Source organism: Neurospora tetraspora, assembly GCF_033439725.1.
Source record: "Neurospora tetraspora strain CBS 560.94 chromosome Unknown B0H65scaffold_1, whole genome shotgun sequence".
Classification (NCBI taxonomy): Eukaryota; Fungi; Ascomycota; class Sordariomycetes; order Sordariales; family Sordariaceae; genus Neurospora; species Neurospora tetraspora.
Genome location: NW_026944383.1, coordinates 7,800,477 through 7,822,613, shown reverse-complemented (window position 1 = coordinate 7,822,613; position 22,137 = coordinate 7,800,477). Strand labels below are relative to the sequence as shown.

General features: G+C 51.0%; 5 protein-coding genes across 5 annotated transcripts; 2 read left to right on the top strand and 3 right to left on the bottom strand.

Moving 5' to 3' along the window:
- Positions 1 to 1,481: 1,481 nt before the first annotated feature.
- On the bottom strand, positions 1,482 to 3,243 carry B0H65DRAFT_68014 (uncharacterized protein). Its single transcript, XM_062831270.1, has 3 exons — positions 3,236 to 3,243; positions 2,738 to 3,145; positions 1,482 to 2,398 (listed from the first exon to the last, which is right to left on the bottom strand). Exons 2-3 carry the CDS (start codon positions 2,831 to 2,833, stop codon positions 1,730 to 1,732), a joined length of 765 nt encoding a protein of 254 aa, XP_062687496.1. The 5' UTR covers positions 2,834 to 3,145; positions 3,236 to 3,243; the 3' UTR covers positions 1,482 to 1,729.
- A 2,272-nt stretch (positions 3,244 to 5,515) lies between these two features.
- Positions 5,516 to 6,766, bottom strand: B0H65DRAFT_454050 (uncharacterized protein). Its single transcript, XM_062826179.1, has 2 exons — positions 5,736 to 6,766; positions 5,516 to 5,674 (listed from the first exon to the last, which is right to left on the bottom strand). Exon 1 carries the CDS (start codon positions 6,627 to 6,629, stop codon positions 5,805 to 5,807), a length of 825 nt encoding a protein of 274 aa, XP_062687495.1. The 5' UTR covers positions 6,630 to 6,766; the 3' UTR covers positions 5,516 to 5,674; positions 5,736 to 5,804.
- A 2,284-nt stretch (positions 6,767 to 9,050) lies between these two features.
- B0H65DRAFT_67932 (uncharacterized protein) lies at positions 9,051 to 11,160 on the top strand. The gene is made up of 2 exons (XM_062831268.1): positions 9,051 to 9,495; positions 10,828 to 11,160. Exons 1-2 carry the CDS (start codon positions 9,132 to 9,134, stop codon positions 10,971 to 10,973), a joined length of 510 nt encoding a protein of 169 aa, XP_062687494.1. The 5' UTR covers positions 9,051 to 9,131; the 3' UTR covers positions 10,974 to 11,160.
- B0H65DRAFT_67962 (uncharacterized protein) lies at positions 10,863 to 13,870 on the top strand. The gene is made up of 5 exons (XM_062831269.1): positions 10,863 to 11,466; positions 11,535 to 11,568; positions 11,645 to 11,888; positions 11,957 to 12,190; positions 12,269 to 13,870. Exons 1-5 carry the CDS (start codon positions 11,348 to 11,350, stop codon positions 13,423 to 13,425), a joined length of 1,788 nt encoding a protein of 595 aa, XP_062687493.1. The 5' UTR covers positions 10,863 to 11,347; the 3' UTR covers positions 13,426 to 13,870.
- Positions 13,871 to 15,655: 1,785 nt separating this feature from the next.
- Positions 15,656 to 19,479, bottom strand: B0H65DRAFT_565333 (Sodium/calcium exchanger protein-domain-containing protein; the record flags this gene model as incomplete). Its single annotated transcript, XM_062830283.1, has 3 exons — positions 15,656 to 15,975; positions 16,238 to 16,459; positions 16,559 to 19,479. The coding sequence occupies 3 exons, from the start codon at positions 19,477 to 19,479 to the stop codon at positions 15,774 to 15,776; spliced, it is 3,345 nt and encodes a 1,114-aa protein (XP_062687492.1). The 3' UTR covers positions 15,656 to 15,773.
- Between the last annotated feature and the right edge of the window lie 2,658 nt (positions 19,480 to 22,137).

Below are 22,137 nucleotides of genomic sequence, written 5' to 3'. Positions count from 1 at the left end.
TCATCGTTAACCTAGGTAGTCTATAGTCTGTAGTGTAGTGAATGTCTCCATTATGCATCATCATCCGCCCAAACAATTCTCTTGTCCGAGTGTCTCTACAGCCCCTTTCTAGGTAGATTCCAACCTCTTTGACCAGTATGTCTATCCTCTTGCCGCGTAAGCTCTTCCCCAGCCAGCTCTTGTAGCCATCCTACTTCCTACCGGAGAGAGCTCCTCCTCTTTTGTCTGCCCCTAGTCCCTAGTTCCTAGTCCCCAGTCCCAGCCATCGAAGCTTCACCTCCTCCTCCGGCCCAGCGGAAGACAACTTCACCAAGACAGCAACGGAAGCAGCTCCCGTCCACATCCACGTCCACATCTGCGTCCGAGGCTCTTTGTGGCTTTGCTTTCACTTCTCATCCTTGCCCTTGCTCTGATCTTGTTGACCCTTGCCGTCACCGTTGGCTTGGCTATCCTGGCCCTGGCCGTGGTTCTGACCCTCGACGACCTCCTCTTTGCTGTCCTCCTCCTCCGCCTCCATGGAAGCCAACAGTTGATCAAGGGTGTTCTCCAGTCTAGTCAGACTAGCTTCGAGAGTCGTGGCTGTTTGTTCGCCTCTGTGTTTTTGCGAGCAGGTTAGTTAGTTTCGCAAAGTCATTCCCGAATCAGTAATTCGTCACGAGTGCTCGAGTCAGGCAAGTTTGAAGTTGGGGGTTTGAACAACACGACATCGACGACTCCGTATAAGCTCGTATGCTCGTATGTGAACCAGTCAAGATCAGGACTCGGTAGATAGATCAAACGTCCGTCCGGCCGCCTGCGGCTACGACTGAAATGGGGATGACAAGGTATGAAGTGTAGGTAGTGTAGTGTGATGAATACCGAGCGAGTGTGATCACGATGCTTGACAGCTGGAGGAGGCAAAAAACGACAAGAAAAAACAAAAAGAAACCATGCTCATGTGTGGAGTTGAGATGTTTGTTGTCCATGTCCATGTCCCATCATCCACTTTGAGGCTGTAACCCCTGACCAGCTCATCCCAAAATCATGCCATTTTTTTCATCCTCCCCTTCCGGCTCCCGAGAAGGATCGGAGAGATGCCAGATGGAGATGCGGATGGAGTTTGAGAGGTGACGATGGTGGCAAAACTTTTGCCCATGTAAAGCCAGCACATATCAAAGCCCAATCCCATAGTGTCCCGTGCCCAAGAATATTGCGGACCGGAACAAAGTCCGAAGACCGTCGGGGACATATCATAGGATAGCGATAGATCGGAGGGAGTGCCGACGGGGGAAGGGGGATCGCGCAAGAAAGACGGACGAAACAATGCTACACAGTGACAACCTAATACACCCCCAAGCAGCTATGGGCTGATGCCGACATAATAGCGGCGGGATGTGAGGCAAGGATTGCTGCTAGATGTGCAGTTGTCGGGAAGACAGATGAGATGGCACTCTGGGGTATGGACCGGGGGTTGGATGGGAAAGAAGAAAAGGGTGTGTGTGGGTGGTCGTGTATACTGCGTAGTAGGTACATGGACGGAGGATGTGGTGGTGGTGGTGAATGGTGATACGGTACCGTGCGGATGGGCACTTCCCGGACTGACCGGACCGGAATGGGGCCGGGGTAAAGACGACACACTATCGGAATCGGCGCCTTGCGAATTCGAGGCTCGACTCAAGATTGAAGTTCTCGAGATGAAACTCGCTCACTTTCACGTGGTACCGACGGGGTACTCCGTCCTTGGTACCAGTTACCGCGAAAGAAGGGATTTTCTCAGGGTCAAGTGCTGGGTATAAGGTTCTAGGCCTTCATGTCCCAATGCGCTTGCATGAACTTGTGTGATGTGGTTGTGACGGGTGGGGAGTGCTTTCCGTTGCCACTCGGGCATTAAATCAGTGATGGTGAAATCTGCTTTTCCGCCGTGCCTAATGCGGGTTTGAAAGCCAACGGAGACACTTGCGGCCGCTATTGATTCTGCTAGACGGCCTGTCCGAAGCACGGCACGTTCAAGGCTCTGGAACGTCGTCCAGCTGTCACTTTTGACCCTTGGCCTTGGGAGCATGAGATCCTGGATTTCCCCGGAGATGATCAACCGCGCCTCTGCTGGTCCCCTATACGCATCGCTATTCCTGCAAATCCAGGGGGGCATTTTGGCATATGCGAGGCGGACAGCAACAGGGGCGAGAAAATGATGGGGGGCATGGGGGATCCGAGACGCTGTCACGCATCCAAACCCAACAGAAAGGGACGCCAAACGAAGGGACAGATGTGAGATGAGATGGCGGTCAACAAGGGCTTCCGTTTGGGCCGCTTGTCCGTTCGGAATGCCGACGTTGCCACCATGGCCCATGGGGATGTTGGTATGTAGGAATGGTAAAGATGGATGAGACATGCCATACCTAGCCAGGTCTTTGAGGGCCTAGAACGACGAACACGATACCGAGCAAGTGGTCAGCAAGAGCATGCAGGACATCAGTGAGGTTGTGATATAAATATACGAATGGGAGATCAAGACAATGTCGAGACGGAGATAGGGCTGAATCTCAAACAGAGATCATCTGAGATTCGATGTTTTGTTTACTGTGTTGTCGGGATGTTGATGTGGTATGGTGTCCCTACAAGCATCGAGACGGGACAGAATGAGGTGCGGTGATGTCGTCTCTAACAACAGGGGAAGAAGCCCACTGTAGATGAGAGGCATGGCGGGGTATGGCCCGAGATGGACATGGAGATGGGGGGCGAAGATGGAATTCCTCACCTGAGCAAAGTGGTCTCCAAGCGCGGCAGATACCATCACTGGAGACTCTTCGGTATCCTTTCCGGCGAACATGTTGTTGGTCTCTTCTCGTGTCATTTCGTTGATGGAGTTGCTACAGTAGCGTAGGTATGTAGGTTGTCGGGTGTTTTGGTGATGATCGGAGACGCAGTGGCATGCTCGACACCCGACAGCGCCTTGCAGGTGTCGTGTGTCTCGCCCTGCGTTTTGTTACCGTAATTACATACGCGTAACTTACATATTACCGCGCGGCAGTACGTGCAAGGAACGGCCACTGGTTTCGGGAAATCCGCAAAAGCCCACAAAAGCCCACTTTACGATGTTCCCGTGGGCCGTGGGCCATGGCAACTTGTAGACAGTACTTGGGACGTTTTGGACTTTATTCCGGTGCTTCCTTTGCTGGTTCCTCGGTCAGCTCTTGGCACATGCCTTCCAGAAGAGTCAAGCAGCAAATCGGACAACGGGCTAGTATGCACTTACAGCACAGCACGCAGTAGCCGGCGGGACGGTTAGAGATGGTGAAGTTATCGTTACCTGCTATTTAGCCACTGTTCCAGACTCGTTGTTCAGTACCGTAGCTGATGGTAGTAAACGTGGTTCGGTTGCTAGTAGCTAGGTAGTAACAGGGACATGTGTGGAACACACGGGCCATGCAGCCCAGCAAACCACATAATTGGCCAAAATAGTATGGGGATAAATCCGACTTGAATGAGACTTGGCGGTATTATTCGGCTTTCATCACGCGCCCAAAAGGGGACTTTTTGCCCGAGTTAATTTCATATCGGTTTGTGGTGAGATTGATGCAGCGATGGGAAGAGAAGTTGCCAAAAGTCTCTGGTACTTGGGTTTTTGCCCGGGCGTTGGCAGGTACATGAAGTTTATCGTCTGGATAATCGTTTCCCCATTCACTCCCCTCCCCCCGGCGGCTGATGATGGACGTCGTACGATGTGTGCATGCGACGAGGCTACGGGGCCGAGGGGGTGCTACGGAGATTCTCGCTGGACGAGAGCGAAGAAGCGAATCGACAGAGAAAAAGCGGTAATTCACCAGTGGTGAAACGCCGATACTAACTCGTCTCTTTTCCACGTCGTATTTGTTGCTTGTCTAGCTTTCGATATTCAACTTGTTGGCGTATAGCTAGAGGTATCATGTCGTACAGACAGCTGCGACGATCACCATTTGTCTCGGCTCGCCGAAGCCGAACAAGACAAGGCTTCTGGAAGGAAGACGGAAGATAGGAGCTTCTCCGGTCGGCGAGGGCGATCGGGTGGGCCGGAGTAAGAATTTGGGGTAATTTTGGGGAGCCAGCGACCTGACCTCCGCCTGACCTCGGGCCACGTCCTGAATTGGTAACCGTGGCATGGACGTGGCATCGACAAGCTGGTGCGGTGCTGGGTCTTCCTGGCTTTGCTTGATCATAGCCACAATCGGTCCCCATTCCAGCAACGAGGAGTGGTGGTCGAGTGGTGTCGTGGTGGTTCATGTAATTGCTAGCGTGTCGTGGGTTGTCGTGGGTTGTCGAGTCCCCACAAAGTGGAATGGAAGTGGGATGCAAGATTGAGAAAAAGCCACACGCTCGGTCCGCTCGCCGTACGGGCCACAAAATGCCACTTTACCAGATTCGCTTGGCCTGCCGCTGCCTGCCAGATCCTGGCCATGGGGCGGCCACGTTCTAGACTTTCCCATGATCCATCCAAGAACTTAGACCTGACGCGCGCGTCCGACGAGTCGACGACAGAAACCACCGCCATCACATCACCACCTCCTTGTGACTTCATCACCATCCCCATCGCATCAACGGTTACCTACCGACCTGCACCATCTGGACGGAAAGCTAGCAGCAGCGCCGACGGGCCACAGGATGGGGGCCTGGGGGCCTGGGGCCCATAGACGACGGCACCGCTGTACAGCTGAACCACTGCGTCGGATTGCTTCTACATAGCGGCAGCAAACCGAGAACCATATCGGTAAATCCGGAGAGGGAGGTGGATGTCCGGCGGACAGATATCCAAGTGGATGGCCCAGATGGCTTCGGTGGTGCAATCCGGAACCGTCTTGAAACAAAAAGCTTGAAAGAATGCTTACCGTACAGGTACCGGCCGAGGATCGCTAAAGACGTCGGTTCCTATATCAGCCCGGCACCAGCTCCGGCGCGGCGCGGCGGGGGAGCTGCCCACCGACCCATGGGACGACGACGGCAATCTAGCTGAGTACATCCTGGGCTGATCGATTTGATGTCTCTGTGAGTTGCGAGACGTCGACCGCTAATTTGCCCTGGATGAAGCCGAGCTCGTTCAGCTCTCGAAAAGACTGGCCGAAACATGGTCCACGCTTGCTCGATAACAGATTGCCAATATCATGTTCTATCCGACACCGAACAGAACTGGCATCCCGTGCAATTACATGATGTTTCTTGGTACCTAGTCTCAGCTAGTGTAAAAGGTCCGTTGCTGGTGGCAGCGTATCTCTTTAACGGTGCAAATTGGCCAATCGGCGGCTCCTCTTTTTTAGCGGTCCCTGTCTACATCTTGGCGTGGCAGATACCTCAAGCGCCCCAGCCTTGGTAGCATTTACTAGTGCTGTGAGCGAAGTGCTTAGCTGACAGGCCACGTCAACAAGTTTCACTGGTATCTTGTGGGGGACGCTAAAAACGATAAATTTGCACCGTTAAAGGGATACTGTGTACACCGGGGAAGGTGAGTGTGCCTCTGAATTAGCGAACGTGTCTCATTGGCTTTGAGTCGACATCTCAAAACCCAAAATCAAGCGAAGCCGACGGATGAGAGGAATGAGAGAGCAATCAAAGAAGAAGAAAGAATAGCATCGTCTCTATAATCAATTGGTCATCGGCAGGCTCATGGGCATGCGGAACCTGTGGCAGCCGAGCAGACGAGCAGATATTCGGATGGGAAACCATGGTGAGACCCCAAACATCGTGGGCTTCAAATGAGACCGTGACCATTAACGACCAGTGAGCAGATGAAATGGTGGGGTGGTGTTCGATTCGAGCCTTCAGCAGAGTGCTCGATCGCCAGGCAAAACGTCGATTCATAAATCCAGCGATGCACGTCGGAGACCCGAGTGTGCCATTGGGCCATTCACACGGGGCAGGGGACCCTGACTTGCCTTGACAGGGGAAATCAACGAGATGGCAGCGGCATGGCGGGCAAGCAGCAGCGCCAGTGGTGCAGCGCAGCGCAGCGCGCTGTGCAGGATGACGTCCAGCGGGTAACAAGCGTGTGAGACCTTCAACTTCGAACCCATGAACCATTCCGACTCCCCGCTTCCTGTCTCACTCGCAGGACAACGCCAGTAGCAGCAAAAAGGGTTCTGAACTCGCAACAAGGCGCCAGAATCCCCGTCTCCCCGTACAGAACGCCGATCAGGGTACAAACACGGTCGGATAAGACAATCTGGTGCCCCCCTACGTACCGGTACCTGCTGGCTAACTGGCTTGCGTGCTACACAGGGCAGAAGCAGCGCATCCCATCCGAGACGACGGCCCGCAATCGATCGATTGTGAATGAAGTCAGAAATTGAGACTGTTATTAGAAACAGGCACATGTGCCATGTCTGACGGCATGCAAAATTGCAGACTTGACAATGTGTGTGGATGTGGAAAGAGAAAGGGGAAAAAAGCTCGGAAACTATTTGACACGGCCAAAGCCCGTATCGAGGATGGCGGTCGTTGACCATGCATGCCATGCGGCTTAGAACACAGATGTTGCCAAGCGAGCCCGAGGTTGTTGGCATCGACAAGAGGACAATGTCAATTGCAACAGGGACAACCGGGAACCGCGTTGACAGGATGCCAATTCGGCTTCTGGGAAGAAAAAAAAAGACAAAGAAAAAGGAGACCTTCGAAGCGAACATTTTGATATCTTAACGGTCACGGGGAATTCGATGCCGCGTCGCCCGTGCAGGCCACGGAATTTCAGGCCACTTTGGGGAAAAAGAGGTGGATAGGGGCGCGTTGATTGGCTGGTTGGCCCCGTCGAGACCATCATAATCGTACGTTTTCCATGTGTACCTATGGTGTTCGATAACGATCGAGATCCTCTTCTTGGCCACTGTTTCCCGCTTGGGTTTTCCCACTCCGCCCATCACAGCCTTTCTCGTCCTGACTTTCCTTGCTAGGCTTTGCGCATCTTTTTTTTTCTGATGTCTGTTGTCGGGTCTTTTGCGGCAGTCAGACCTGCCCGTCCTCAAGATGTTTCATTCCGAGCTTGATGGCATTCGCGCCCTGGAAGGACTGGATCCCATAGGCGAACAGTAAAAAAGCCGGAGGTTTCTTATTGGAACTCGGCTTGAGCGTCAGGGCAGCCCTTGACTGACAGGGACCCTCTTGGCTCTCCAAGCTCCGACAGGGATACTGGACTCGGAGGCTCCCGTACCTCTATGGCCCTTGAAAGCATTCTGCTCGGGCGCCCACGGTTTTCACTGCCCACCGCCCCGGCTGCCCACTGCAGCGTACAGTTGAGAGGTCACTGCACGGCAGGCAGTCCAGGCACGACGGCGGCACCGCCAGACCCGGTACCTCACTGTGTCCGGGTGACATCCGGGCGACTGTCCGACTCCCCTTCCCAACATTTCCCCCCCATGGCGGCTGAGCCAGTCACAGGACATGGTGGGACGGGAATCTCGATATTTCCATGGCTTGTAAGAGGCCAATATTGGACAATTGCCCATCCGGACACCAGCCTGGATGGAAGAATCGTGATCGGATTCCAGTTTTCAGGATCGCGATGTCTCCCTCACCAGTCACCATCACTTTGCGATCCTCGTACCGACTACTACTTACATCCCCCCCCGTTTCGGTAGCGGCAAGCTTAATGACGAAACCACGAATGGTGATCGAGATATTCGACCGTTATATCGACGGGTCATCCTAGAACAAAGCTAGACGACTATCAACTAGCAGCATGAAATCATCATGAAATTAATAAAAACAAAAGGACATCCCAGCCGATGAAGTTAGATGGGAAATAAACCGGGGCATCAAATACGGAGTCGTTTGCATTGTACACGCGCACCCGAGGGTTGGCATCTGTGGAACGATGTCCGTCTCCGGCCTGTCCTACATTGCTGACCTTCAGATACGCCTCTCACCGTCATCGTCTTGGTGTTGGTTTGACGTTGAATATTTCCTGGGGCGTATCTACATCCAGAATTACCATCCGCCCAACCGAAGATCAGTCCATCATCAAGCAGACGAGGTGGCCCCAGTGACATATCTGATACGACCACAGCCTCGTGATATTGGCTGTCCTGCACTGCCCTGACAGAGACGCCCTTGACGCCGTCAGTGATGCCCACCGCTAACAACCAGCTGGAATTCCTTAACTCCAATCTGGTGAAGAGACCCGCAGACCCAGGCGTGAGTGCACGTTAGCAGCTGAACTGCAAGCACTAAAAATTGAGCCCCATCAGGGGACCTTCGCCCAGTCTTTTTTGGAGTTTCGGTTCCGCTACAGGCGCGCACTAACATCTAATAGTACGTACCAAGTCCGAGGTCCTGCGATTCCCTTTGCGGCTATCCTGACGTCCAACGGGTACTCGGTACACTGTGTGCCAGGTCCAGGCCAGGCAATGGAGCTGAGAGGCAAACCCGACGGTTGCCCTGGATCGACATTCGCAAATCCGATAATGATCTCGAGATGGAATTTTCTCTCATACGACCCGACTGACTGCACTGAAACAATAGCAGCAGCAAACAGGTGGAATCACGACAGAGAGGAAAGAACCCGCCGGGTCCCTCCCCCCCTCGCAACTCGAAAAGGGAAAGGCTCTAGACCCGCCACGAGCACGAGTTGAGCAACCGGGAGCGAGGAAAGCGGAGCCGCCACGAGTTCCATCTTCCCAAAAGAGTCCCCGATTCTACTGTGGAAAAGTCGACCCAGCAGTCAGGTACCGTGTACTTTGCCCACCTGGCTCTGCTCCGAATGCCATCCCGGGTCAGCAGGGTCTTCCATTCCAGTCTTTTAATCACGATATTTTGTCGGTGCTATATACGCGAGGCAGCGGGAGGAGTCCCAGGTCCCGTCCCCAGGAGTCGATTGGAATCGCCGGCTGGAGCTCCATGTTTCGGGGTTGGGGATTGCACGGATTGGTGCCCACGATAGACGGGAGAGACGGTACTCTTTTAGTTGTACGTACTGTAGACTCGCCCATTGCCCATGGGCAACCCAGAACCCACAGGCTTGTACCTGGTACCAGGTACCTGTCAACGGGCGCTTTCCAGTTCAGTTCTTACAAAATCCCACTCCTTCCCTTTCCCCTGTGCCTGCCTGGCCGCCCACCTTGCCCTGCTCCTGCCGCACCACCGCTACGCCCTGGCATCTGCATCTGGCTTCAAGAGCCTCGAACACTCTGTTTATGCAGCTCCAACCCTCTCGGTACTTGCCTTTGCCCTTTTGTCCCTTCCTTGTCAACCTTGTCTCTGCAAGTTGGACTTGTCAATTCAAGATTCCTGTGAAACAAGATTCTTTTTTTTTCTTTTCGAGACTTGCTCCTCCTTCCCCATCTCGAACCTCCGACTTACCTCAACTCTCAGCACATCACTTGCTGCTACCACCTCGCATCGAGATATCAAACAACATTGAACCTTGCGGCCACCACGACTATCACTCAGGGATAAATAGGCCAACAACCATCCGGACGACAATCCACGGTTTCGGTCACGGTTACCCAAGAGAGAGATCAAAGACATCTCACAACGTCAACTCAACTCAAGAACAAGGTAGGATGCTGCCACGGCCCCCCTCCCCCCTCCCCTTTTGCTATTCAACCTGAACACTTTTTCCCCCTTCCCCTCGCTTGTTCACTCCCGCGGGTTTCACACAGCCAAGAAACAAACAAATCCATCTCCAATTGCGCTTTGGAGTTGGTGGGAATGCACCACGGCATCATCGTCATGTTATACATACCACTCTGTCCTGCTCCTGCTCCTTTCCCCTGTGCGTCTACATACCGCAGACGCTTCCGAATGTAGCTGCCTTGTACGGCGGCAGCCTTCCCCCCTGACTTTATCCATATTCACCCCAACATGCGCATGGTCTGGAGATAGGCGCCGTTACCGTGACGACAGTCTATGTCTCCGGATACAGTACAGACAAACTCACCTAGGCGAAGAAAAAGCCTTGGTGGCTCAACGTATGGTACATGTATCTTGTGATACCCATTCTCCGTCCACTTGGCGTTGGATTTGCACACAGTGTCAAACAGCAGATCTCTTGCCTCTTTGGATTTCCCAATAATCCCCAATGTAGTGCATGGGGGCGAGGTTCCCCCGTTCAGTTGGCTGCTCAGGGGCTTTTTGCGAGCTTGGGTTCTGGTTACCCGAACGGAAGACGGGACCAAGGCTGCTCTGGGGAAAAGAAGTGGGAGACACATCATCTCAAGACGTCGGAAAGCAACTCCCAAAGAGCACTTACCATCCTTTTGCGCATTGAGGGTGGCATCACGCCGCCCGAACGTTGAGGAAGTCTGGTCAAGAGAGTCTAGGCAGTTTGCGGTTGTGGTCGTGGTTGGCGTGCTTTCACCCACAAAACTCGCCAATGTTCAAAGTTGACCCGATTGTCCACTCGCCGTTTACACTGATTTGCCGCCGACGTCGATCCATGCTGATAGAGATCTCTTTAGACAGCTGGAAGCTCCATCTTCTTAAAAGGCCCCCCAAGCGAACCTCCACAGGTCAGCCGTTCTGCAAAGTCCTGAGCTTCACCGTCCACTCACTCCTCCACCGGCGACGCGAGAAAGCTTGAAAAGAGCTGGAATAAGCTCCATCTCACACCATTTGCTCCTCGCCTGTGGCTGCCCCGCTAGGTACTTAGGCGACTGGTACAAGTATGTACCTCCCAATGCCCTCTCGCCCGGTAGCTGTATCAGAGCCGAACCCATGCCTGTGCCGATGTCGTACCACGCGAAGACTTCCTTACCTGTCTTCTGTGCTGGGGTTGTCATCGAGATCTCTGCCCTCACCCCACCCCAATGGGTCATGGCTCCAAGAATTCCCATGTCATAATCTGGATCGCGTACTGGACTTTACCATTGACCGAGACTCTTGTTACAGATAAACCTGCCATTTTCAGCACCCTACTTGCAGCCCCTCGGTGCACATTGTCTGGCTTTCGTCATGATCAGAGGACTGTAATACTCCGCCCAATATACCAAGACGATTTACCTCCGATCCTCCAAGGACGCCATCACCGCCATTAATTACTCTTGCTCTCCCTCTCAAAAGCTTCATCAAAAAGCCCAGCCCTGTTTCAATCCTTCACGGCCTTGGTTGCGGTTTGTTTTCGCTCTGATTCGAGAGCTCACGCCATACCCACCACAGCGATCCATCCACACGAATTCGGCACTGCAGTCGAAACCAGATCTCTTGTCGCTTGGCAACCTAACGACGACCTTATCCGATCTTCCGAGTTCACCTATGCACCTGGGGAATAGTTGGTTTTGTGGCAACCAGGCATTGATACCATCAATTACTTTTGGAAGAAGCTCTCGTTGAGCTTCGGTGCAGGGATTTTTTTTTGGGAACTTCGACTCGTCGGTGCACCGCGCATCACAAATCACACCAATTGGACTCGATGGCGCAACAATTAGCAGCAATCTTTGGGGAGTTAGGGATCAGTCAGTATCTCGATGCGTTTGTTGAGCAGGGTTTCGACACATGGGAGACTATTCTCGATATCACGGAATCCGACCTGTAAGCATTTTGTTTGGACTTCCACGGGCAAAATGATGGAAGTTTGACTAACACACCTGGTTCATCAGTGATGTCCTAGGCGTGAAATTAGGTCATAGACGGGTAAGCAATCATTTTACCGCCGCGTACTACAAGATCCGTGGTACAATATGGCACGACTGCTGACACGAACCAACAGAAACTCCAGAGGAGGATAGCAAATTACCGAGGGCTTGCGCCAGAAGCTTCATTGGCTCCCTTGGCACAGCCCAGTATAGAAGATTCCAGGCCACCAGAGGTTGTACCTCGTGCTGAGCCACCAAAGCTCGAGCTACGAGAACCTGGGACTGTCATTGTTACCAAGAGGAAGTATCGCAGACACCCAAAGGCGGACGAAAATGCGCCGGAAAGACCTCCGTCAGCCTATGTGCTTTTTTCCAACAGTAAGTCACCTACTGGAAAGCGTCTGTCCCGCGTCAGGAAGGCAACTAACACGTTTACCCCTTTCAAGAGATGCGCGAGGACCTCAAGGGCCGTAACCTCTCATTCACCGAGATTGCCAAGTTAGTTGGCGAGAACTGGCAAAACTTGACGCCGGCTGAGAAGGAGCCTTATGAGTCCAAAGCGCAGGCTTACAAGGAAAAGTATCACGCTGAACTTTCCGAATATAAGAAGACGCCTCAATACCAAAAGTACATGCAGTACTTGGCGGACTTCAAGACGAAGCATTCTCTCCCATCTCAAGGTACGTATGATGCGACGTCCTCGTCTGATCAATGACTTCTATTCGACTGGGTCAGTCAGAGTCTAACACATGGCACAGACAAGGACTCGTCAAAGCGAGTGAAGCTCTCGGAATCTGGTGGTCCCAGTAGCGCTGCTGCCACGCCCACCAGGACATGTCGGAGTGACAGTGGTGGTAGTGACAGTCTTCACGGAAGCGAACCACCACCATCCAGGGAACAGAGGATAAGTTCCATTGTCTCTACCACGGATTCTCATCACTCGGCGGCACTGAGCCCGGGGTCGTATCATGACGATTCCATGCACTCGCCACGTACAGCCCACGCGGACCGACGGTCTCCAGAACAACGATCACCCACTGCTTTCAACATTAGTGCGAGGAACTACCCATTACCGAGCCGAACAGAGACTGCCCGACCAGATGAACATCGTCAGGAACAGCCGCTAAGCACACCCCAGTCTCAACAGAATCTACCATCCTTCTCCGATGTCTTTGATAGCCATAGATCTTTACCCGGCGGGCCACAACAAACGAACGATCCCAGCAGCTATTTCCCAAGAGGAAGTCTCACCAATAGCCCTGGTCCCCCACCTGGCTTGGTTGGCGGCGATCGGAGATATCCGCCTGCGTTGAAGAAGGAGCAGTCCTCAGCGGGTAGCATATCCTCGGCCTCCACGGCCTCGTCTTATGGCTATCCAAGGACCCCTACTGACGGCCCATTGCCGATACAGGCTTTGCTCTCGTCAAGCTCCTCCCACTCCTACGAGGCAGGCCAACCGCACCACCCATACCCCACGGGTCCCTTGCCTGTGCATCAAAAGCAGCCGCAACATCAGCAGCAGCCTGCAGGGCAGCCGCCGGCGCTTGCTAGCCTGCCCATGACGAATGGTATGCCGTGGAGAAAGCTACCTTCGTTATCTAGAGAAGCAGCTGACGAAGCCGTCGTAGGCTACCATAGGGCTCTATCGCTTGCGCACGCGCCCTCTGTTGTAACGAATGCTGCTGCTCCTAGTGCTGTGTATGGAATCCCGCCACCACCACCACCCCAACAGATGGGCGCTGGTCCGGTACAACATCAGTATCAGCAACAACAATTTCAACATCACCACCAACAACAACCACAACAACAACAACACCAAGAGAGGAAACAGGGGGGAGGACCTCAGGGCCCTAATCTCGATGGAATGAGTGCCCTGTTGAAAGCAGGCGAGATCGTTGATCGCCGGACGCATTGAAGGAGTTACGTAAGGGGAAGAAGGGACAGGGACAGGGGACGATTGGATCGGAGTTTCCCCCGGTTGGGGAAAGGGAAGGATCTAAAAACCGGAAGCCGGGTTGGTTAAAACGGCTAGATAAAAAAACAAGACATAGTACGCCGTAAAAGCTGACTAGCTGACGGACGGTCGTCAGTTATTTGAATATCATGATATGGGCCCTTGGTTTTGGGTTTCCCGAGTGTAATAAACTGAATGACCTCGTTACAGGTCACGTAATACGAGTTGACGAGCGTATCAACCTTTCTGACCAGTGAAAGATTACAACCGATACCTCCGTCGCCTGTTCAGGATTTGACTTGAATCCCCTTCTCTGACTTCATAATGGCAATCAATGGCATGGTCACGGTCACTGGGTAATCCTAACCCTGACGATTGAGTACCTTACAGAGGCAATACACAGTAGATAGAGACAAGCGGAAACCACGTATATATAGTAGTAGAGGGCAGAACATTATGATGATGATGATCTTTTGTCAACTCACACAACAAACAACCTCAAGTCTACCTACATTTCACTCAAGTAACTCATGATCACCACAAGACAAGGCATGAATGGAACTTGATCATCACTGCAAGGGTAACGAAGGACCTGACATGATCTGACTTTCTTCCCCCTTCAGGAAGAGTGTGAGTGGTAAAAGAAGAACGCGAACCAATTCAGAAGAAGTGAAGATGGATGGATGGATGGATGGATGGATGGATGGATGGATGGATGGGGTGATTTGGCTAAAAGTGGAAGAAACTGAAGAGAACTTTTAAAGGGAAGTTGAAGTTGAAAAACATTTTGTCATAACGCAAAGAAGAAAGAAAGAGAGAGAGAGAGAGAGAGAGAGAGAGAGAGAGAGAGAGAGAGAGAGAGAGAGAGAGAGAGAGAGAGAGTCCCCTAGCCTCCCGTCTCTCTGGAAGGATCAGCAGCAGCAGCAGCTCAAGACTTCAAGTTAGTTAGTTGGGAAGGAACGAGGAAACGAGGAGTGAGTGTCACGATCCTGCAGTGAGATTCACCCGACCTTACCAAGATATCCAATGTATGCATAGTGTTGACTCCTGTGTGTGCAGTTCGCTCGAAAACTTGTTGAAAATGCAAAACGATCACTATAATTCGCTCACTAATGCTTCAGTTCTCAGAAAGTGTAACCTCCCTCCTCTATATAGGTCGATGCTGGACTGATCTTGCGAACCCTCCCTCCCTGGCACTTATTAACTTGCGTCGTTTCGAGCATGTGCTTGCTAGGTTTACACCCTACCTACATCTTCCCACTCCTGACTGAGTTCCCACCACTCCCATGGTTATGGTTCTCATCATCACTCGAACTCGAACTCGAATCATCATCGCCCCCCAGGAATCCCAGGTCTTCTAGGTCCTCCCCCTCCTCTTCCAGGCTCTTCCGTAGGCTCTTCCGTCAACCTCGTCCGCAATCTGCTGTTATCTCCTCCTCCTCCACTACTCCCTCCAGATTCGAACCTTAACACAGAAGGCTGATGCTGACCAGGAGCAATGATTTCTCTGTTACCTCCTCCTCCCCTGTCAGGTGTATCTTCTTTATGTCTAGTTGATTCCCTACAGGTAGTAGTCGCGTTCACTGAATTTATTCCCGGAGAAGATCGTGAACGAGAAGAAGATCCCGAACGAGGACGAGGAGAGTTATTATACCGACACCAAGGCGCCTTGCAAGATACCCCCTCCACTCGCTCATAAACTCCAGGCCATGCTTGACAGGGGAGTAGTCCGCAGCGGGTGAGGACGGTTTTGGTGTGGGAGCAGAGGGGCGTAGCGGGTTCGGAATTCGTGACACATTTCCTTTCCTTTGTGTCTGTCTTCTGGTTTTCTTAGTTGTTTCTCAACTCCCCAGTCAGTGGCGCTGTCTCTTTTATCTTCCTTGGGCGGCGGTCAGTAAAACACTGACAGGTAGGTCTAAGGACGAGAGTAAGGTGAAGATGCCCGATGGATGGGAGGGGAATCTCTGGGTTGGTAAAGCCAGGCTGAGGAGCGGACCGCCGGGAGATATATATGTATCCGTAAGTTGGTGTGTGTGCATGAGCCATATTTTTGTTCTAGGTCGAGGTGTGACACAATCGCCAAGTGACTCAGGAGTGGCTGGCCGTTTGATTGCTTGCTTTGATCCAAACTCCGTTCATGGAGAAAGAAATCCAACAAGAACGACAACAGCTCTGTGATCAGGAACAGGAAGCCTTTTCTGAGAAATTTGTAGTGTTTCGTACCCGACCGACCCTACTTGACAAGAGTACAGATAAAGAGTTTGAGGTGTCCGTTTGCTGTACAACCCTTCCTTTCCCCTTTCCTTGTATCACTCTGTCTCGTCGAAGCTAGTGCATTGCTTCACAGAGATCACTTGTCGTCGGAAATATGTGGTCAGTCCGTGACCTACTCCTAGTTTGGAGCCAACGACCAACATGCGGCGCGGCAAGAAGACAAACAAACCGGCTGCTGGAAACCCATCGAGGTGGAGGACATCAATATATACCAAGACGAACACATGCACGAGAGAGCTTGTCGCTCAATACGTAGCACTATACATACCCCTCAGCTCCAATCACGTCATGAATCATCAAGAATAAAGTCAATATCATCGCTAGGTACTTCCTCCCTCCCTTCCTCCTCCCTTCCCTTTTCTGTCCTCCCTCCCCCTTTACCCCCCCTCACTACCTAACATCAGTCCAAACCCCCGTCGTCTCCACGACCAAATTAAACACCGTGCCCACAGTCCATATCCCAATCAACGTCCAGCCAATGCGTTTATTCATCACCCACCCGTTGCTGGGCACCAGGATCAACAACGACACCAGCGTCACCAGCACCGTAACCGCCGAAATCATCAGCGTCCCGCCCACTTGCAGCTTGTAAGGCTTGTACTTGAACGGCAGCTCGGGGTGCTTGGCGTGGTGCTTGTTGGCGCTAGACACAATCATCCAGGCCCCTCCTAGACCGATACCAAGAAGAATGTTGAGCATGGGGCCGCCGAAGCAGGCTGCTCTGTTTTGGGGAGTGGGGTTAGTAACTGTAACTGTTTCCGAGATACGATATTTTCAAGATCAAGATCAAGAGGGAAAGAAAAGGGAGGGAGTAACTCACAAAGCCATAACAGGCCAGCCCAACCTAGCAACAGTAACATCAGCCACCAAATCCCCCAGCGAGTTCCCGACGGCAAAAATCGTCAGTCCCAGAATCGCCTCGCTGATGCCCAAGATCACGCCGACAGCTTTTAGGATGCCCACCACTTCGTTTGCTATTGTTGAGATCCAGGCGATACTAATCACGAATCCCAGGAAACAGAGCAGGAAGTGGTACTTTGGTTTTTTGTCGGCGGAGGTGGTGAGCAACAAGATGCCGAGGCAGGAGAGAGAGAAGATTAAGCTGTAGAGTGTCATTTTTAACAGAGTGCGGCCGGGGGATGGGAGATCGTCCATTGTGTTGACCCAGATGATTAGGACTACGAAGAGGGGGCCGGTGAAAAGCTGGAGGGAAATGAGCCAGCGGTTCCAGCCTTCTTCGGAGGCTTTTTCTTCGTTTTCGTTGTCGTTTGTGTCGTTGTGGTTGTCGGCCAAGGTAGTGGCTCCCGTGTTGGTAATGGCGCCGTGTTCATCTTCCTCGATGATGGTCGGTTGGGACCCGTGACGACTGTGGCCATAGCGCTGGTGAGGATTGAGTTTCATCGCTTGTTGGACTTGCGCGCCGAGGTTGGTGTGCCCGTTCGTGTGCGCTCTGGCTTCCGAGTTCAACCTGGTCCGCGGGGAGGCTAGTGTTACGAAGGATGGTGAAGCTGTCAGCGGAGAGTGGAGAGGCGAGCGCATAGGTGAGCGCATGGGAGATCTGTTAGAGGCCGAACGTGTACGACGGCGGAACTCCTGCCACTCGGTTTCGGGGCGGATGTGTGCGCTTGACTCCATAGAGACGGGGACGGCCATGTGCCCTGGTTGTCCGTGGCCGTGGATTAGGTGGGTGGCCGGGGACTCAGCGGGCCCTTCGACTTCGTCGTCATCGTCTTGCTCGGACTCGGTTTCTACCACGGGGAGAGTGATGGCGAGGACGAAGACCGAGGGAGCCGAGATCAAGCTGACGAGTTTGTCCCACCACGACTTTTCGGACCAGCCTTGGAGGGTTGGGAAGAGGGTGCCGAAGAAGATGTGTGGTGGTGGGAGGATCGAGTAGGGCCAATACTTGAGGGGTTCCTCTTCTTCTTCATAACCGCCGAAGATGGCGATGGAGGAACGTCTTCTCTCGGACGGTGTAGGAAAGACAAAGGCCGATTCGGGTAGTTGTTGGGGAGTCAGCATGGTGGGAGACTCGGAGAACATGGGGAAAGGCGAGAGAGTGGGCGATGCCCGGTTGCTGGAGCCGGTACTCTCGGGAATTTGGAGGTGTAGACCTAGTGTCCTGGGCGTTTTCCTCCACTGATGCTGAAGCAGCCCTTGATTGACACCTCCGGTATCAAGAGGAGGCGCAAGCCTGCCGTCAACGGTTCGGGTGGTCGAGCTACCCCTAGTATCTGGACGCAAATTGGGACTCTCATTGGGACGTAGAGGCCCTGGTGCTAGTAGCGGGCTTGTGTCCCCCGTCTCTGAACCGCTTTGGATAGCTGGTAAACCGGAATTGTCCAGGTTAAGGGGCGAATGTCCGGATGATAAGGCGCGGTCCCTACCTGACACGATGGTTGAGAGGGTCGGCAGAGTATCGAGAGTGTATTGACGTCCCCGGTACAGCTGATCCTCGGGGATCAAAGGTAGTGATGGCTGATTTGAAAAGTAGTCGGAATGTCCCCGTCGGTGTCCACGGAAGTAGCCGCCCTGTACGTTTCTTTCCTTTTGTATTGACGACAATATCGACCGGAATTCCAAAGCACCGACAAGACTGGGTCTGATAGGAGTGATGGTGGTGTTGCTTCGGCCCCAGCGGGGACGGTTGACGCGCATGCTGCTAGTCATCTCTGCGGCCACATGCAGATCGCGTTGTTCATCTTCTTCTTCCTCGCTTGGTGTAGATGCAACTACTCCCTGTCCCTCAACCTCGATCCTAGGCCCACGTTCGAGAGCGCTGATGTCGGTCTGGGCAGTGCGCGGCCGAGTATTCACAGAAGCTGCCTCATCGTCGTCTGGATCATCCCAGTATGGCTCCAACTCTTCTGATGGCTCGGGCGCAGAGCCATGATAATGAGTACGGGCAGCAGCTTCTCCTTGTCTCGTCTTTCTCCTCCTGTCTGTGAACCACTGCCAGGCAAACACCAGGATGACATATGCGACATAGCAGCCAACCATGGCATTGGCCTCCCACAGATGCAGCTCCTGATCCAAAAGGAACAGCATGGTAAAGCTGATGGCAATGATGAAATAAACGATATCTCGTACGAATGTTCGTTTTTGGACCTTGAACTCGCGAACCAAGCCCATAGAGCCGGCGACCACGGCAGTGATAAAACCAGCAGCACCGATCAGTTCACCCACCGCCATGCTCCCACTGTTGGAACCCATGGCGGCAAAGGTGCTAAAGACATCCGGGGAGCCATTGCCCAATGCGAGGAAGGTGACGCCCGCAAGGTTCTCGCTTAGACCCAGGACGCTCGAGATGGTGCTGAGGTTGATGCTGAAGAAGTCGCTGGCGGCAATGCCGATGGTGGTAAATAGGAGGCCCAGCCATGCGGTCAGGATGACGAAGGCGACGGGTTTCGCACCGGGTAGTGTGCAGTAGTAGAAGCTCAGGTAATGAATCAGGCCGGCTTCCTCGTCTTCGCAGTGGGCCAATATGAAGGCGCATTGGTCTTGGGCCAAGTGAACATGGCGACAATCGACGGGGGCGGTTGGTTCGTGTTTGTGGTGACCTCTTGCGAGGATTCGCGCAACATTTTGTTGTTGTTGATATTCTCCGGGTTGGCGCAACAACCGTGATGTCGCGAAGGGTCGGAGGACGAGGGCATAGGTTGCTAGACAGGTTATGAGGAGCGTTGACACGATAAACGGTCGGGAGCTGAAGGGGCTCCGTTTTTGGCGATACAGCGACATGCTGGACCTCTGATCATGGCATCGCGTGAGGAATATTGTTTGGGCCGAGATGTGCTGGTGTTGACCAAGTGTCGCCAAGATGACAATCGGATGGCGGTTATCGTAGGGTCGCAATCGCAATTGTAATCGCAAGGTAGATATGTAACCGATGGTCGCAAAAAAGAGAGATCTGGCCAGCAGAAAAAAAGGATATGGTTAAAAGTAGTATGTATGTATACAACGGCAAAGTATACTGTGGCCGTGCTGTGTAGTTGACGGGAGGATGTCGGATTGGCGTGGGTGGGATTTCTGTGTGTTATGTAGGCGGAATGAGATCATCGTCGCAAGGTGATTTCGGGTGGCCAGAAGGTCTTATTAGGACTGACATATTTCCGTATAGTGCGTCGAGGTATCCATGCGCCCCTTCATGGCATTGGATTCATGTTGGGGATGGATGATTCAGGAAGAATACGGTATTCGGTAGGAAAGATGTGATTAGGTTCCCGTCGGTTGGGAGGAAGTGAGTTGGACAAGAGGAGCTAGACTAGAGGCAAAGATATTGCCAAGTTATAGCGTCTGCAGCCCAATGTGCAACCCGGTTGGACATCGAGACGCTGAAGTCCTTGGAATACAGATGCCTACAGAGACATACGCAAGCTCCACGCGGGTAACCAACAGGAACTTCATGATAGTCGCGGGAGGCCTGTCAAGTAACAACTAAACCATCTAGACTTGAGACTAGAAGAGGCTGTGAGTGTGTGGCAAGTGGAAGGTGATGGATGAAATGCGTCGTCTTGATCACAAAGAAGTCAAGAGGTAGCCCATAGCCACCTGTAGGTACTTCACCCTTTCTGTAGCGGCCATCGTGACTCGAGAGTTCAGACTCTATCGGAGTTTCAACATTCCAACCCCACACACAAGGTCAGCATCCAAGGTGTGAACTGCATAAAGAAGAGGAGCTCGAGGAGGTAGGATCAACACAATTTCCCAAACAAGTCCAAACCAAACCATTACCCATCGCCAATCTCAAGTTGTAGATTGAAACTTTTAAGTTTGGAAATCATCAAAGAGAAAGAAGAAGGGCACAAGGGGGGGGCTCCCGTCTATATGATCGCCCAACGGCTGCCGCATGTCCCTTGTACAGATGTACTATATACCGCTATACCTGAGCGTTTAGCTCCCCTGAAATCGGGCTCTGCAGTAGGTTTTCTGAAGTACTTTTCAAAGGAACAGCACGGACCGTCCTAAACCATATTTTGATGGTAAATGCCGAGATTTTGAGCTCCACCCTATTCCTATTCAGAACGGACTTTTAAAGTCCTGTTTAGCGCACTAGAATCCCCAAATTCTAAAATTTTATATTTATAGGTCTATAAATCAATATAACAATAAATTATACACACCATTGTTATTATACCCAAAATAACTAATACTAGCCATACACTTCTCTTATCTATAGCACCCTCATCTATACAATTTAATTAAACTATTAACTAGACTGCTAGCTATATAATAGTTAGTTAGATAGCTGACCAAACTGCTAACTAAACCGCCAACTAAGTGACTGCAACTAGTAAAAAAAAGAAGAGGTTATAATAATAGACCGATACTTAGGAGGTAACCATATGTATTATATTGAAGGTATAGTTAATGATGGTCTTACTAATTAAGGCGGTTATAAGGAAGTAGTATACAATTTAATTATTAAAATTCTCCGTAATAAATATAGTATTAAATTCGATATTATATAAATACGTAATAAAGTAGACTACTTTAAATGTAAGTAGTATTTATAATAAGCCTTCGCTAGCGTAGTAAAATAATTTAATTTTAAGTATAAAAATAGTATATATACTATAAAGGATTTTATTTAAAATACGTTTTTTAAAATTAATATTTATTCCTATACTATATTTAGTTTAATTAATAATTTACTTAATTATATTCGTAGAGTTATAAAAATTATATATGGTTCCGTAATAAGGAATTACTTTATAAAAAATTAATAGAAAAGGCTTTCGCTAACGATTAAAGTACTAGTAAAAGTAAAGTACTAATATTAAGTACCCTATTTAACTATAATGAGCGTCCCTCTATAGCTACGCTATATGAATCTTTTAATAAGGATATAGAAGGAGAATTCGCAATACCAGCTTATATATATAATAGTAAGAAGAGGGCTACCTTTATTTCTAATCCCAAAAGAAAAAAGAAGAAGAATAATGGCAAAATTATTATTAAAAGCTTTATATATCTAGCGGATACCCTAGTCGGTAAGAGTACTAAATACCCCACGCCGTCGTACTTATACCTTATAAAGGCGGTTAAAGTCTTCGAAAAAGATTATAGGGTTCCTATAAACGGAAAGGAATAAGAAGTGGAATTTACTCCGGATTTTTTTTTTTTACTTTTATTATATAATAAAATACTAATACTAAAAAAATTCGTATATATATAAAAAAAGTAGCGTTATAATCGCTAGATTAAATCGAATTAATACATTTATTTTATGTTAATTTTAGAGTACTTTTGTAAATAATATAAAGGATTCTATAAATACCTTTAGTAAAGGGTACAGGCTGCCAAGAATATACAAATAGTGTTAATATCGATTAATATATTAAATATATCGTTATATTTCAAATTTAAATTTTTTAAACTTTATATTCGAAGTACTAA